Below are 17,772 nucleotides of genomic sequence, written 5' to 3' on the forward strand. Positions count from 1 at the left end.
GGCCTGGAGAATCAACAAAGGTCAAAACAGGGACCAGTTTCAAGAGCATACCTTAAGGAATTCCTTAAATTCAAATTCTCCATAGGAAAGCAATATATTACAGAAGTAAAGGAAACAATGTAAAGTTGAGGATCCTTCCTTAAAATCTGTAATGTTTTTCCCATGGAGAATTTTACATAACCAAATTTCATAAAGTGAAGGAATGTTTGTTTGTTTTTTTTTTTTTAAATAGCAATTAAACAAAACTGCCATAAATTTAGTAAATCATTTATTGAAATAAGACAGAACAATATCATGTTCTACAATATGTATATACATGATGCAATCAACACATAACATATAACTTAGTGTAACTTTAAAGCTATCTTTAGATAACTTGTATGGGAATGAACTGATGTATGGCACATGTATACAAATGTACACTTCTGCAAGATCGCGCGTCTTCAGAGGCGAATTCCATAAAAAAAAATCATAATCTTCGATGAATATTTCATAAAAATAACAAGATATACATGTTTATTAAGTACATGTAGTTTAATTTTAATTTTTAACTTTAATTTGCGTGGCATTTCTGAATATGTTTTTCATTGCAATATCTCCAAAGGTTCAGAGTAAAACATTGTGCAAGTCAATCTTGTAAACAAATTACTAATATACATACATTACTTGTGGTTCAGATTAGATCTGAACAGATTAACTGCATTCTTGGATTGATTATAGTGTAAATATTTCCATTAGGAACAACATCAATATGGCGGAAGAAAAATACACTACCATCACACAAAACTACCACTATGAAATGTGATCATCACTAAAATTGACAGTGATATAATTTTAACAAATATTTAATATTACATGTAATGTATATTTAAGGATTAATGATATAATTTTAACAAATATTTAATACTATCTCTTATTTTACTAAAAATAATGTTGAATACCATGGAATCGCTACATTTTAAAATAATGTTTATTAGTTAAACTACCTATCAACAGCCAGGGTCATTTAAGGATTTACCAAGTTTGTTGATGGAGGAAAGCCGGAGTACCCACAGAAAAACCAGCCAACAGCAGGCAGTACCTGGCAACTGCCCCACATGGGATTCAAACTCTGAGCCCAGTGATGGAGGGCTTGTGGTAATATGTCAGGACATCTTAACCACTCGGCCACCATGGCCCCTCAAAGCAATTGTAGATTTCTTAGTTCTAACACCAACAATATCATCCTTGACCCCAAACTGCACGGCCACCTTCATTCATTTATTTAGGTAGCCTTGGGAACATGGGCAACATTGACTGTGGCTATCCCATAAATATTCATAGGCTTGCACGCATTGAAAAAGTACATGCATGTAGGTCAGTCAGGGAAACCATAAAATGTATATGATATGAATGCCTTATGAAAAAAAAACCTACTGTTTGAATAACAGATGGATCATCTAACCAAAACACTTAGTGTCTAACTCCAGATTGAACACATCTTAGAACCAAACATGCGCATTACATTTGTGAAAACAGAATCGTAATTTAAAAAAATCATTATTGTAATATATGACGTATGAGTAAGTAACTTGTCTAAATTGGATGCCACTGGGGCCGGCATATTTGGTTGGTATATGCAGGTTTTCGGATTATAAAAGTTTTAATTACTATGAATCATCAAAGAACAATGCATTACAATCATGGGATCTGGATTAGACAAGGACCAGTTTAGACAAGTTATACTGTATACAGGTTGCCATGTGGAAAGTAAACATAGCATACATGAAGTATGCACATGTTTGATTATTAGCTTTGACTGGACACAATACCACAGTAAATGTGACCTATGTTTCCAGGGGTAAATAAATGATGGAGCGATTTGCACCTGGGAACGAGAATGAGACAAAAGTGGTAACTGGTTCATATTTAAATAAAGATACTTAAGATGATTGCACTTGTAATCCTATCTTATTATAGACATAACAGAAATTGGTATACTGTATTTCCTTTATAATGTACATTCACCCCTGAAATCTGAAATTTTCTTCTCTCTAATATCAAACTTAACTTTCATACAAAATTTTGGGATGAAGTTTCACACACCATACACTTTTATCCTCACTTTGACAATCATCCCTACCAAAGATTTTCATTACTTCATCTATTCAGGATCCAGTAGTACATTATTTCATTCTTATCATTTCATTTCATTCTATCATTTTCATCCTCTTCTCTTTAACACCAACAAAAAAACTTCAACAAACAATCTATAATTTAGGACAACAATATAGTAATATCTACATACAATTCTTTTCTGCTTTCACCATCATCTCTGAAGTAACACAAATTTAATTCTCACATCCTAAATACACAATAATTCTTCCTTACATATTGGTAATGCCACAAGTAAAATTTGATAAGTATGAATTTACCTACAGTGTATCTTAATCTGTCTTTCCATATTACAGAGCAAGAGTAAACTCCCTTGTAGGTTGGTATCCATTGTTACATCATTATCTTGTGAGTGAAATTCACATTATTTCCTCATAGTATTATGTTACGCTTGAAAACACTTGACGTTACAATCAATACCTACCGTAAGGGCAGATAACTCTGTAATATGCAAATACAGAATTAATATTATCATCGTGACTCTATATGTTCAAAAGATGCAGCCTTCCTGGAGACCATAACTGAGATTATCTCCCTTTATCACAACAGATATATCAGTTTAGGTCAGGACTCCACAAACTTGAAACCTTTTTTCTTTAAGTCTGCTTTGGCTTCTTCAATTTGCTGAAACAAAGGATTTGACTTATTCTCTCTATGTACAGTGTATATAATCTATATATACTATGAATAAGAATTACCCCTAATGAACTATGTTGGTTTCATCAACATCTGTCTCCTTTTAAAAGTTCATGTGAAGTTAAAACAAGAATTGATTGACTCAGTGGACTTTATATCTTCATAACCAAAGGCAAAGACATATATATATAATTCTACATAATAAACATTTTATTAGACCATTATGCAACACCTATTTGTTATATGTTAAAAATGATTGCATCGGTATTTGATTTTGAAAAAATGAAGTGCATACAAGTATATAAAACACAAACCTGCTGTAATTCTTCTGAAGCCTCAACACAGTCATTAAATATGGCCACTCTGTATCCTATAATGGCTAAGGAGACGCACTGCAACAATTAACATTCAAATTGACTCGAAATACTTTACTCCTCCAATATCATTCTTTACGATATGATATAATTTAAGTAACAATTTCTCGCTTGAGGTCACCTTAGCATGACCCCTGTCTTAGAATCAGAACAAATGAAGATCTTCTAGTAGCCATTTATACAAAATAATCAACAACATGGCAGATTTCATAAGCGACACACTGATTGGCTTACCATAGGGGTTATGCTGATGTGACCATGATCAGAGAACAAACGGTAGTGGAGTGGAATTACAAGTCTAATTTTAATTAAATTGACATTTCAGTAAATGTTGTATAGTGTATATGTTAATATTTTGGTGGACTGGTATTCCATGTTATATTAATTAAAACATATTAACTACCGTACCTTATTCCATGTTTTATCAATTAAAACATATTAACTACCGTACCTATCTTAGAAATGCTAAATTTACCGGTGCATATTCATCATAAATGTATAATCTTTTTTATGTCTAAAAACACATACTTACAGCAAAAGCAATTAACAAATATAAGGGAAGCTGAAAAAGAAAACAAAATATTTTAAACATAACATTAACACACTGAACACAGATCAATACCAGTACGTAAAGTAAAGCATGTGAAATCAGTTAAACAATAAGAGGTGCATCACAGTCATTTTTTATTATTTTATTATCCTTTTTTTTAGAACGTTCATAAAAAGTTCTTTTGAAATTTCATCAATGAATTCAAAATGCACAATGGTCTCTGATTTTTAACATTCATATAAATTGTTTATCCTAAATAGATCTGCAGACAACATTATAATTATAGCCAGAAAAATATTTCTTATCTCATCTAATATGACAGAGGTTCTTATTTGATAAAATTTTACTGAACATTGTCCACTTGATACCATATGTATATTATACTTACAAACAAAATGACATCTTTATATGAATTGGACAAATCTGTCTCTATGTAGTTCAGAACAAAGCTAAGCCACACTGCCAAAAAAGACCCTACCCCAAACAGCCACTGGAAGAGTTTGGGTATCTGAGGAAGAAACAGATTACAATGGGTAACAAAACACATCAATATGCTATGGTCAATCTGGGTTCAGTTAGATCATGATGACCATTTGGCTTTTGTATTGTGTCCCAGTAGAGTTTGGATGGTCCTATTTTATACATGTACATATATAAGTGCACAGTACCTTAGGTCCAGATTCACCAACCAATAGCTTTAAGAAATTCCTGAACTTAGCTTACAATCACCCATAGGAAAGCATTACAAAATTTTATGAAAGGAAACAATCTGAAGTTAATTATAACAGGATTGAACTGGGTTTGATCATCGGTGACCAGGTGGCCCAGTTGGTAGAGCACTCGGCTAGTGTTCTGAGGGTCCTGGGTTCGAATCCTGGTCTGGCTGCTACTTTCTATCCTCTCCTGTTACATAAGTGACACAAGTGGCTCTCAACTTTCCTGACACAGCGTCAGATGAGAGTAGCCCTTGAAGGAGAATTCTCTCGAGAAGCCTCTGTAGATTCAGGAGTCCCTCAGGGAACAGTACTCGGACCGCTATTGTTTCTCTGTCACATCAATGATCTACCTGACTGTGTTAGTTCAAAAGTACGACTCTTTGCAGATGACTGTCTACTATACCGAGAAATCAACAAATACCAAGACCATCAATTATTACAGGATGACCTACACAATTTGGAACAATGGGCAAACAATTGGGGAATGAAATTTAATGCAAAAAAGTGCTACATCATGAACATAAAAGGAAAAAGTCACAAATTCTACACCTTAAACGGACATATCCTGGAGCAAGTAAAAAAACAATCCATATCTTGGTCTTACAGTTTCGGACAATTTGAAATGGGACACTCATATAACAAAAATAGCAAAAAAAGCTAGCTCCACATTAGGCTTTCTAAAACGGAACCTGAAACACTGCCCAACTACGTGCAAAAAAATAGCATATATTTCACTGGTGCGCTCCATCCTTGAGTATGGTGCAATAATTTGGGACCCTTATATCAAAAAAGACATTGACAAACTTGAAAGAATACAAAGACTAGCAGCCAGATTCATTTCCAACGACTACAAGACCAGGGAGGAAGGATGCGTTACAAGAATGCTAGAGGATCTGAAACTACCATCACTTCAGATCAGACGTGAACAACAGAGACTAACCTTCCTATATAAAGTGGTGGAGGGGATGCTACCATCAATACCCCCAGATGAGTACTTAACAAAACAACGACCCAAAAGAAACATCAAAGCTAAGTATTACGAAAACCACATCACCACAAATGTTGTTGAAAAAAATGTCACCAGAAATTCAAAGCCCCTCACGGTACCGACACACAACTGTGAGCAATACAGGAATTCCTTCTTTGTGCGTACAGTCATTGACTGGAACCACTTAGAGGAAAAGGTAGTATATGCCCCAACATTGGAGGCTTTTAAACATGCCCTGTAAGATCCTCTCTCTACCGTTGTGTTAAAATCGGAAACGGGTTCTACAACGTATCATATATAGATATAGATGATCCTTCCTTAACTTTTGTAATACTTTCATATGGAGAGTTGTTCAGCAATTCCTTAAATTTCAGGAACATTGATGAAACTGAGTCCAGGTCTGGCCTTTATAGTTCCTTATTCTTGTAACAAATACAATAAAGAAAAAGTCGTTTACTCAGTAATACTGCTCACATAAACCTATTTTAAATTTCGGGTTACTGTTCACAGTCTTACATTTTACGTACAGATATATACTCAGGATAGAAAACTGGGCTCTGCATAATGTCAGTTTAGTTATCTCCCTTTGTTTCACATCATAACGCATGCAAATCTTTGGCTACTATCCACATTACGATTTGCCAGTTATTTATTTACTTTCCATGAACTTACCACAATATAACTAAGCAACCCGTGGACATTATATAATTTCTGAGTAATTATGTGATCAAGATTACAACAACAGATGACGTTTCACTCAATATGATCGGGATTGCAGTGACAGATAGTAACATTAACATGATTCCAGCAATTTCATTTCTTATCAAACGTACCCCTGACATAGCGATATAAAAGGTTGCAGTAGGCCCTATATCAGATATTGGAATAAAATGAAAGTAGATATTTGGTCCTAGTTCTCCACGTCCACGTTTTGCGTCATTCCGCCCGATGCATTCAGTGTCAATTTCACGCTTGTAATAGTTGTTAATAGGTGCTACGACATCAAGCGTTTGTCAGACCCTTTAATTAAGTAACCTTTCGATGGAAAGAAGAAGGTCGTAATCGTGAAACAGTTTTTAAAGAAAAATGGAAGATTACGCGAGAGATCCATGGTAAAGTATATTTAAGAACTACCAATGTACTGTTAGGCACACTAAGTTCATACTTCCATACATCCTTTATGTAAACTTAATCGAGAAAAAATATTTTCCCGGTGACATTTAGGCACATGGTTTCATCAGACCATGTGCTTGGAGACATGTAGGCTACATGCATAGTAAATATTTGAAATGTATTCATGTCTATGTGGAGGTATACATGGGCAAATGAAGTCATCCATTGCAGCATCCAAATCTGTATTCTGACACCGGATTTAAATATTGTATTTGAGTTATGTAATTCTTGTGTAATCAGAGAAATGTGGGGGGGGGGGGGGTTGTTGTTACATACAGCTGTATAACAAATTAACACACTTAGCTTATTAGAGCATCCTTGTAAACATTTTAAACAATACTTTCATGTTTGATTTTTAGTTGTACATGGAGAATGATGTTAAGCTTTTATTTTGATGCTGTCATAACACAAATTTTTAAGGTTCTTTGACTCACTCAGGTTGGGCACTTATTTATGGCTATAAAAACAACTGCAAACACATTTGAAGATAAAAATGCTTTCCGTTCAAAACCGACTCCCTGTAAACTTCGATCAGGCATCTGTTTTGCTTGCAAGAAATGTTATCTCCAAAACTAGTTTTTCTTCAGTTTTGTATAGATTAGTTATAGCTATAATAGCTAGATATCGCTATAATAGCAATAAATAAACATGCATGCCACATTCTTTTAGACTGGATCAGGAGTTCGGCCTGATACAGAAGCTTAAAACAATAATTTACCAAATAAATATTTTGCCATCATGAATTTTAAAGAAATTCATGACAAGATAAATACAAAAATAGAATCACTTTACCAATTAAACTATGACCTTGGAAATAGCTTAATGACAAAATATTAATTACTTTAAGATATAATTACAATATAAAAATGCAAACCCTGGAATAATTGCAAAATTGCATACAAACTTATCGTATTATATATAGATGCTATGCTGAATATAAAAAACTATATAAAAAATATATAATTAACTGGTCAGCTAAAACCTTACTCAGGTAAAAATTGGCACCAGTCCTTCACGTGCACACACAGGTGAATAGTAATCATATGCAGACACAGATTCATTCAAAGCCCTTTCACCATCTCTCCCTCTGGACAGCACACACGTGATAGTTTTGGATCCTAATACATGTAATATATAATGGTATGTAACATACAATTAAACCAAATATATATACCCTATTACATAAAATATCTAGTGAAAACAATCACATATATCTATACTCTGTTACATGATCAATATCGAAATACATGCTTATGAAAATATTTGAAATGGATTGAAATGGTGTACTTTTCGTTGTATATTCCGTTTTATCGATAGGAATATTTTATCTTTGTTATTTTTTAATCGGTTGTTCGCGGCAACACACCAGACGTTGCAAGTGACTATAGAAATGTGAATATAAGCATACCATCGGCTATGCTAGAAAACCAAATGTATCGCACACACCATTGCATATCAAAAATATGACAACCAATGCTTAAAAAATTGGTACTTGACAGAATTATGGTTTTAGTGATACGGTCCGAATCTCAACTAATCGATTGATTGGTCATCTGGCGGAACATTCCAAACAAGAAAAAACAAGGGCAATTTTTTTCCAAATATATATTTTATTTCATCATATATAATATTCCAACATGTGATATATTAATACATATCCAAATCCAAAGTCAGCTATTTGTATATAAGATTACTACAGTACTATACTTATATATCCATACAAGCATGTGGAAGTCTTAAATTCATACAGAAAAAGATATTTTGCTTAATTTCCTATTGAATTAAATCTATAATAAAGTTTCTAATTTTCTCTTCTTTTTACAGTGTAAGAGTAAAGCCGAGCATTTTCTATTTTTGTAATAAAATAAATACAGCTTACCCTTAACAAAAGTTGGGATTTTCTCCCTTTGCTTGCAAGAATTGGTTGGGCACTGAAAGGTACCACAAGGTCATGTTTAATTGTATCATATTAAAAAAGGAGGACTAAAAAGACAGCAACACAGCAACAATCCCAAAATAAATGCAACACTGTCTCCCTTCCATTTTCACAAAAGAAACACCTTTCTGTTTCAGATAATTTAGCCTTCATCAATTTAACATTAGTATACCGAATATCATGCAATACCTTAATCTGGAAATTCTGAAGCTTAGTATCATAAGTAATAAGTTAAGGAAATATGTAATAACTTTGCCATGCTTTCATCAACTATGAGCATCTCACTATAATCAATACAAAATTTGATTTCCTCTCTTTCGGAATGCAAATAATCATTCATTGTTGTCGAGTACATTACAGTTGTCCTTCATCATGCGATTGGCTTGTAGAACGAATTAAAAAAAAAAGATTGATGTCCACCCAGAAAAAATTGTAAACCTCAACAGTAAACCCGTCTATTCCTACCGGCTTAGAATTTTTCATAATTTTAAGCATTTAAGACATTCATGATATTGTATTTCCCTTTCTAAACTATTTCTTTTCTCCAGAGAAAGCTTATTGATAAAAGGATTATTTTCATCAAAAAACTGACGCTGAGTTATATCATTATTGGATTTTTCTATTCAATCTTTGGTAAAAAAATTATTTTGTTATTTTACTATATCAAGGATATCTGTTATCTTATTAGCACTATCATCAATTAATTTGGTAATTAAGTTTTTCCTTGTAATGTCGCTTTTCTAAATTACAAAAGTGTTTAGTTCTTTTTTCCCCTCGACTTTCCACCTTGATTTTGTTCGTAGAATCATACCATGGATTTTCCTGTCTCGAATTATTCTTAATTCATTTTTCTATTTCAATAATTTTGTCGTTTTGCCTATTTCCAGCCTTTTGTAATTTATCTAACTCGGCCCAAAGTTCACTTTCCAACCTGTTTTGTTCACGTTTCTTAAAAGAGGAATAAGCGATCGTTTTACCTCTTATCAGCAATTTCAATGATTCCCATAGTAGCTTGTCATCAATAGTAAAAGTATCCCCGACAGAATATTGATTTTATAGTGTCCGCAATTCATTCTTTCACCATTTCTACATAGACTGTATCATTAAGGGAACTTTTATTAAACTGCCATGTACGCTTTTTGAGTTTGAGTTTACATAACAGGTGAATGGTCAGATTTATAACTTACTCCTATACTATATTTATCAACAAAAGATAAAAGATCTGATGACGCTAAAAATAAACAAGCCTTGCTTGCTTTCTATTGGGGCCATGCCAAGAGAAAAGTAATTCATCTGGATTGCTTTCCCTCCAGACATCTATTAAATCAATTTTATCCCCCTCGAAACGCATTTGCGGGGGATGTTGTTTTGGGACTCCGTCCGTCCGTCCGAGATCCTTTTCCGTGCTATAATTCAAAATTCGTTCAACGCAGCTCGTTGAAACTTTCTATATACATCAGACAAGTGCCCTAGTTGTGCCTTATGCTATTGCGGACCTTCCATTTTGGGATTTTTTTCCGTTACCATGAAAACTTCGTCAAAATACCAAATTACTGTTTCCTTTTGTTTCCTGACTATAACTTAAAAACCGTTCAACGCAGCTGCAGGAAATTTTTGAATATATCAGACAAGTGCCATAGTTGTGCCTTATGCTATTGCGAACCTTCCATGTTAGGTTGTTTATTTTATCAAGGAAACTTGGTCAAAAATGCCAAATTACTGTTTCTTTTTCATTTCCGGGCTATAACTCCAAAATCGTTCAACGCAGCTCCATGAAAAATTCTGTATATATCAGACAGGTGCTCTAGTTGTGAATATTGCTGTTGGATTTTTCTTTTTTTTTTTTTTACCATGAAACTCAAAAATACGAAATTACAGTTTCTTTTTGTTACCTGCTGTTTTTTTTTCAATTTTACAATAGTTTTACAATACTTACATACATTTAAAGTTATAATTGAATAATTCTTACTCTGACCTTGATGTATTTTGGTTTTATTGGATAATGCTTCACTTTGCGGCTCCTTGTTTCTTTTAACTCTATTATTTTACCCTTATTAGTGAGGGTATTTCTATTAACACAGTTTTGTATGTTTAAACTGTAATCTTGTGGAGCATTCCATTCTCCACCTATAATAGTAGAGGTATGTTCACGAAGTTCTAGTTACTGTACTAATGTGTAATAAAACAATACATCAGTTTCATAAGGACCATAAACTGCTACTAATGTTAGAAACTTGTTACAAGAATCTAATTCTATATCAAGCATAAGAAAGTTTCTCATTGAATTATGTTTCATAGATATATATGTAAACCCAAAAGTATTTTTAAATAAAATTGCAATACCTCTGCTATTGGATTCATAACAAGGGCAAATATTAGTCATATGATAAATATTAGCTTCCTTCGTATAAGATTTATGATATGAAGGTTACTCATGACAGATCCTCTAGATACATCAAGTTAGATAAAACAAATGTAACATAACGCTTACATGATATAATTGAGCTGTTTAGAGCATGTTATCAGTACCACGGGTTGTTATAGATGTCTAAGGGACCGCAGAATCAAATTAAAAATAGATTTTTGGATATCCCCTTGTGGGCAGATGACCTTCTTCACAATTACTCCATTTATACTGTAAGGTATAGAATATATACAGGTATTTATTTATTATTATATAACTACAGTAAATTCTATTTTAAATTCATGGTTACATATATTACAAATTACATTTAATTTATAGTCACTTGATCCTATACATTACCCTAACCTAACTGACCACGTTCAATCATGTCACGGAAAAATATCTTAAAATTTATAATAGAAAACCAAAGTAAATTAATTATATTCTATAATGAATAAGAAGTTAAATACTTAATTGTAGTACAACTTTATGAATTAAACTTAACCCCGAGCACTGTGGCCGTAAAGCACACAGGCTTATCGATATGAACGTGTGTGTCCTTTCATAGATATCCGTGTAATGTGTGGACACGCTTCCACCAAGGTGGGCATGCAAGGACATTGTCATGCAAGGTAAATGTGACACTCTCAACCAATCCATTCGCCCGCCTCTCATACGTCATCACGACAACTTACATACACATAGATTCACATGTACGTGACATTGCACCACACAGGGACATGTAAACACAGCATGTAGTTAAAACACCTAACTTAATACATATTATATACATTTACACGATGTCTGTAATACGTATATAACGAACTGTTTATTATTCCCCCAAACGGGGTCATTTACACACTGATAAGACAAAGGTACAGAGGTCTGGTCCATAGTAAAACATACAGACATCCACACAACACATTACATATAGGGTAGACTCTCATTAAATGACATTAATAGAACATCAAACCCACTCAACTAAACAAGAGGCCCATGGGCCTTAACGGTCATCTGACTCATTGCACAAAACAACAAAGTCACAATATAAAGTATTGGTTAACGATTAATATAAAAAATACAAGGAACTCCTTAGTTGAATATGTAAGTTTCTGAAATAGGTAAATGTCATTTGTTGAACAAACTTGGTAGCCCTTCATCCATATATGGTTGTAACCCAATCAAGGATTAATATAAGGAGGAGTAAGATTTTAAAGCCAAATTTCAGCAAAGCTCCCATTTTGGACCTCCACCGTACTATCCCCATGGGTCTTAGCTCGGTCCTTTATAAAATATGATTGTCCTCACCTAAAGTTCCCCCTTCTGAATCAATTAAAACCCCTATAGACCAATTCTCCTTGAGATTGGAGACTGAAACCTGAAAACAGGAAGTGGGCCAGCGGCCATCTTGGAATACCAAATTCTTTATGAAAATGTTTGCATGTTGTTCGGCATCAATTTAAACCCCTATAGACCAATTTTCATTGAGATCGGAGACCGAAATCTGAAAACAGGAAGTGGGCCAGCTAAAATTAAGAAAATTAGCCCTTTTTGGGCCCCACCCCTACGCCCCTAGGGGTCGGACCAGACTCATTTATATAATACGATTGTCCTTCCCCAATGATGTTTAGCACCAAATATGGATGAAATTCATCCAAGGATGAAGGAGGAGTAGGATTTAAAAGCTTAAACTAAGAAAATTTCCCCTTTCTGGGCCCCGTCCCTCTGCCCCTAGGGGTCGGACCTATCTCATTTATATACAAGAGATCCCAGAGGGATCTTGGCGCCCACCAATTAATGATCTATATCTGAAAACAGAAAGAGGGATCTTTTCCCTGCTTTTCAAACTTTTACTACATACTACATATGATACTTGAGAAAGATCCTTTCAGTACTTTCTGAGATGTATAGCAGTAACAAACATCAATTATCAAAATCCAAGATGGCTACCTGTCGATCATCCTTCTGACCGATTGGTCCGAAAATGCACAACTAAACCCCTAGGGGAACCTGCACATAAAATTTAAAAAAGATCCTTTCAGTACTTTCTGAGAAAAGGCGGTAACAAACTTCAACTACCAAATGCAAGATGGCGGCCTGGTGGCCATCTTGTTCATCGATCGGTCCGAAAATGCACTATACACAACTAGGGACCTAGGGGGACGTACATATACATTTTGAGACAGATTTCTTCAGTACTTTCTGTGAAATAGTAGTAACAAACTTCAACTATCAAAATCCAAGATGGCGGCCTGTCAGCCATCTTGATCACTGATCAGTCTGAAAATGCAATATTCACCACAAGAGCTCTAGGGGAACTTGCACATGAAATTTGAGACAGATGCCTTCAGTAATTTCTGAGAAATAGCGGTAACAAACATCAATTGTCAAAATCCAAAATGGCGTCCTGTCGGCCATCTTGTTCATCGATCGGTCAAAAAACGCAATTTGCACAACTAGGGCACTAGGGGTACCTACATATACAATTTCAGACAGATTGCTTCAGCACTTTCTGAGAATTAGCAATAACAAACTTCAACTATCAAAATCCAAGATGGCGGCCTGTAGGCCATCTTGTTCATCGATCAGTTCGAAAATGCAATATGCACCACTAGGGCCCTAGGGGAACCTGCACATGAAATTTGAGACAGATCCCTTTAGCACTTTCTGAGAAATAGTGGTAACAAATTTCAATTATCAAAATCCAAGATGGCGGCCTGGCGGCCATCTTGTTTACCAATCGGTTCCAAAAGGCAATATGCACAACTACAGACCTAGGGGAACCTGCATGTGAAATTTGAGACAGATCCCTTTAGCACTTTCTGAGAAATAGCGGTAACAAGAATTGTTAACGGACGGAAGGACGGAGGGACGGACGAAAGGCGATTTGAATAGCCCACCATCTGATGATGTTGGGCTAAAGATATTATTGTCCTTCCCCAATGATATTTTACACTAAATATAGATGAAATCCATTCAAGGATGAAGGAGGAGTAGGATTTTAAAGCTAAAATTAAGAAAATTTCCCCTTTTGGGGCCCCACCCCTCAGCCCCAAGGGGTCGGACCAGGCTCATTTAAATAAAATTTGATTGTTAATCCCCAATGATGTTTCACTCCAAATATGGATGAAATCCATCGAAGGATGAAGGGGAAGTAGGATTTTAAAGCTAAAATTAAGAAAATTTGCCCTTTTTTAGGCCCCTATCCCTCAGCCCCTAGGTGTCGGACCAGGCTCATTTATATAATACATCATTGTCCTTCCCCAATGATGTTTCACACCAAATATGGATGAAATCCATCCAATGATGAAGGAGGAGTAGGATCTAGCTTAAATTAAGAAAATTTGTCCGTTTGGAACCCCGTCCCTCTGCCCCTAGGGGTCGGACCAGGCTCATTTATATAAAATATGATTGTCCTTCCCCAATGATATTTTACAACAAATATAGATGAAATCCATTCAAGGATGAAGGAGGAGTAGGATTTTAAAGCTAAAATTAAGAAAATTTGCCCTTTTTTAGGCCCCATCCCTCAGCCCCTAGGGGTCGGACCAGGCTCATTTATATAAAATATGATTGTCCTTCCCCAATGATGTTTCACACCAAATATGGACGAAATCCATCCATGGATGAAAGAGGAGTAGGATTTTAAAGCTTAAATTATGATATGGTGAAATGCGTAAAGTGACAGGTATATTTTGACATGGAAGGTAAATGCTTTTTATGTGTGATAATGAATATTAAGACTGCAGAATGTCTTCAGAGAATATGCTTCTGATGTCCTTTACAAAACTATTTGGGGAATATTACCTCTCCTACTGAGGAAAGACATCAAAGGCAAAACGAATAGTGTACAATCTAGGCTGAAAATGAAGAAAATATTAATAAATGATTATTCTGTGATGCCTTGACACATATTTTATGTCTGTATTTCACAAAGGCTGTAAATGTTGTAGACGTGCTTCCATGGATAGTGATATGTTAATGTTGAGTTGTATATCAAGGGATATAACTCAGTAAGGATTTTACAGACAATGTCCGATTGCTTGGATAAAACCAGCACCATCTGACATGGGCAAAGCTTCGTCTGGGGACTGCCAACGTCTGCAATGAAACATAAATGTCTTTAGTGTCATCAATGGAAATGAAAGATTCTTAACGAGTGTCAATAATGTTTCGTAGTGGTGCAGTGATTTAATGTTGAAGTTTGATATATTTAATAAAGTGTTTATTTTATCAAGAATGACAGTTTCAGACCTGAGGCTGTAGAATATAAAGTTTACATACGATTGAACAACAAACACAACACATGCGGTGTATGAATGTGTAACGTGCGCAAAACCGTTTTAATAAGGCATATTTTCATTGGCGAAATGCTACTATTTAACCTTAAAGTGAACAGTCGGGCAAGGATCGCTAAAGTCGGTAAAAATGGTGTGAATGTATCCAGTATAATTTCTTATGGAATAGAAAAATAAACTTTCTCGTCAAAATCTGTCTGCGTACGTAAAGATTAATTTAAAGTAAAGGAATCCTAAAACGTCCTCCCGGCTGACTATGTCCGTGGTGACATTTCCACGCAGCCTCGCTTTCAATGCTTTCAACTTTTCTTTATTTCAATGGTCAGAACTGGGAAACGTAAGCAGACCTTAACTGTCGTACTAATATGTAAGAACTTTTGGAAGGCCAATGAACGCATTTAGACTGGTTTTCTTTGCCCGACTATTCACTTTAACGAAATTTTAAAATCAATCTACTTTTAAAAATATAGATGTGATAACACCGCAATAGTCTTTTGTATAAGGTTAACATTATTTAATGAGCTCCGTTATAAAATAACAAGACTTACCTCTTAATACGAATACCTGAAAATCCGCACATCGCCGTCAATATCACCAACCCACACTCTATCGCCGTGTAACGCAAGGGCCCATGGACTGGCATCAATAACCAACAAGGTCTTTAATGGTTCACAAAATGGACTCAATAGTTGAACAGTGCGACTAAACACTTCAGTAATTATAATATTGTCTCTAGAATCAAACATGACCCCAGATAGTTCAAATCCTTGCATCGTGTCACCGGTTAAAACACTTGGTCCTCTGTAAATTAATTCGGGTGAAAGTTGTCCGTCAAAAAGAACCAGCTCACTACGTCTGCGATTTATATCATTGATGACCGCTATTTGTGTATTATCTTCTTGCTGTTCAGAACAGGACTTCCGCTGGCGAAACAAAGATATTTCTCCCGTATCCATCTTTCTTACGACGCATTTTCTCTTGGCCCCATTTATCATACCTCGCCAAAGCACGTGTACCACTTTCTGTGACTTCATACTCGATACTATCGCACAGTGTAACATAGATATCACCAGACGGACCTGTACATATACACATTGGTTCTAGGGGACTGGTATTTATCTTTACTGTGATTTCTCCATTTGGCAGTTTCATCTCCTTGACACATTCCTGATCGACACAACAGAAAAGTAGCCTGTTATCTATCGTGACAGTAAAGCCGTCAGTCGCGGTTCCAAGGTTGATACAGTGTGTAATTCGTCCAGAAATTTCAGAAAGCTTTACGCTGTTCTTATTCTCGCATTTCAGGAAGCACAACTCTGGTTCACGACAAAACATATATCGCAACCCATCTTTATTGGAGTGCCTGAAGGAATGCACAGGTGTTATATTTATATTTAATTCTCTTTTAATCGAACCAACAAAGTCTGACGAGGTATTTGCCTTATATTCATCTCCTTTCTCTGTTTTTCCATCACATGTACCTATATCTGTTTGATCACCATCACTTGTTCCTGCAACAGTACCAAACATTCGCTCCAGATGCCTCACATTGACAGTCCCCGGCTGGAATTCCAGCCTCGGAATGTCTGCAGGTTTCGGAACACGTGCGGTATCAGGGACCTCCGTATCCCTGACGGCCATGATGACTTCCACGTAGTCGTTCATCTTCTGTATCTCGGCCACCCTCTTCTGGAACATTTCTATCCGAGACACTTGTTGTGTAAGGACTTGCTCCGTTTTGCCAATAGCCGCCATGTTTTTATCGAACTCGGTTTTACGTTTCTCTTCTACTTCCTTGTTGACTTTGTCAACCTCACCTTTGATAACATCAACATGGTTTACGATTTCCTCACCAACGCGACTATATTCTCGGTGATATTCTTCCCTATGTTTCGATATATTTACCAAGTCAGATTTGATTTCTTCAAATACCTCAGTTTGTCTGTTTCTACCTGTTCAAAGTGCTGACGGATAGACAGAGCGGCGTTCCGTAATGTCTGTAGTTTGTGTTCTGTATGGTCCTCCTCAATACAAACTCCACAGAGAAGGGCATACTTTACACATGACTTACACGCCATAATCACTGTCTCACCTGTGTGTTTAGTACACTCCATTGTTTGTTGGGTGTCAATAATAAACCCTACTTATGAGAAACAGTCCATGTCTTATTGATTACAAAGTTATATTCTATGTTGTCATTCAATGAATTCGTCTGGAGTTTGATATACCTAAATTGCCAACATTGCTATCTTAAGAAAATTATAGCCAGTTCTATAAAGATGTCAAAATTATTTTCTATATGTGTATGTTTTACATTCATCTTGCAAGTATTGCAAGGTACTTATCATTATATTCTAGATGCATTTCCCTTTATCTCTTCTTATTTCTCCGTGGTCGAGATATTGTTATATCACCAAAATTATATTGAAAATGTTAAAATACAGAAACAGTCTATACATGTGTATGTATACATAGCTATTTTAGAGCACACACAATGATACGAACAATAACGTCCTTTTATAATAATACAAAACGTATGTAGA

At 35.3% G+C, this 17,772-nt stretch overlaps 1 protein-coding gene and 1 pseudogene across 1 annotated transcript; both read right to left on the reverse strand.

Annotated features, from left to right (window-relative positions):
- Positions 1–885: 885 nt before the first annotated feature.
- On the reverse strand, positions 886–6,405 carry LOC138336086 (dolichol-phosphate mannosyltransferase subunit 3-like). The gene is made up of 5 exons (XM_069285382.1): positions 6,252–6,405; positions 4,103–4,222; positions 3,697–3,726; positions 3,105–3,182; positions 886–2,778 (listed from the first exon to the last, which is right to left on the reverse strand). The coding sequence occupies exons 1-5, from the start codon at positions 6,258–6,260 to the stop codon at positions 2,719–2,721; spliced, it is 297 nt and encodes a 98-aa protein (XP_069141483.1). The 5' UTR covers positions 6,261–6,405; the 3' UTR covers positions 886–2,718.
- A 1,793-nt stretch (positions 6,406–8,198) lies between these two features.
- On the reverse strand, positions 8,199–17,454 carry LOC138336259 (uncharacterized; annotated as a pseudogene).
- Positions 17,455–17,772: the final 318 nt, after the last annotated feature.

This window comes from Argopecten irradians, chromosome 12 (genome assembly GCF_041381155.1).
Source record: "Argopecten irradians isolate NY chromosome 12, Ai_NY, whole genome shotgun sequence".
Classification (NCBI taxonomy): Eukaryota; Metazoa; Mollusca; class Bivalvia; order Pectinida; family Pectinidae; genus Argopecten; species Argopecten irradians.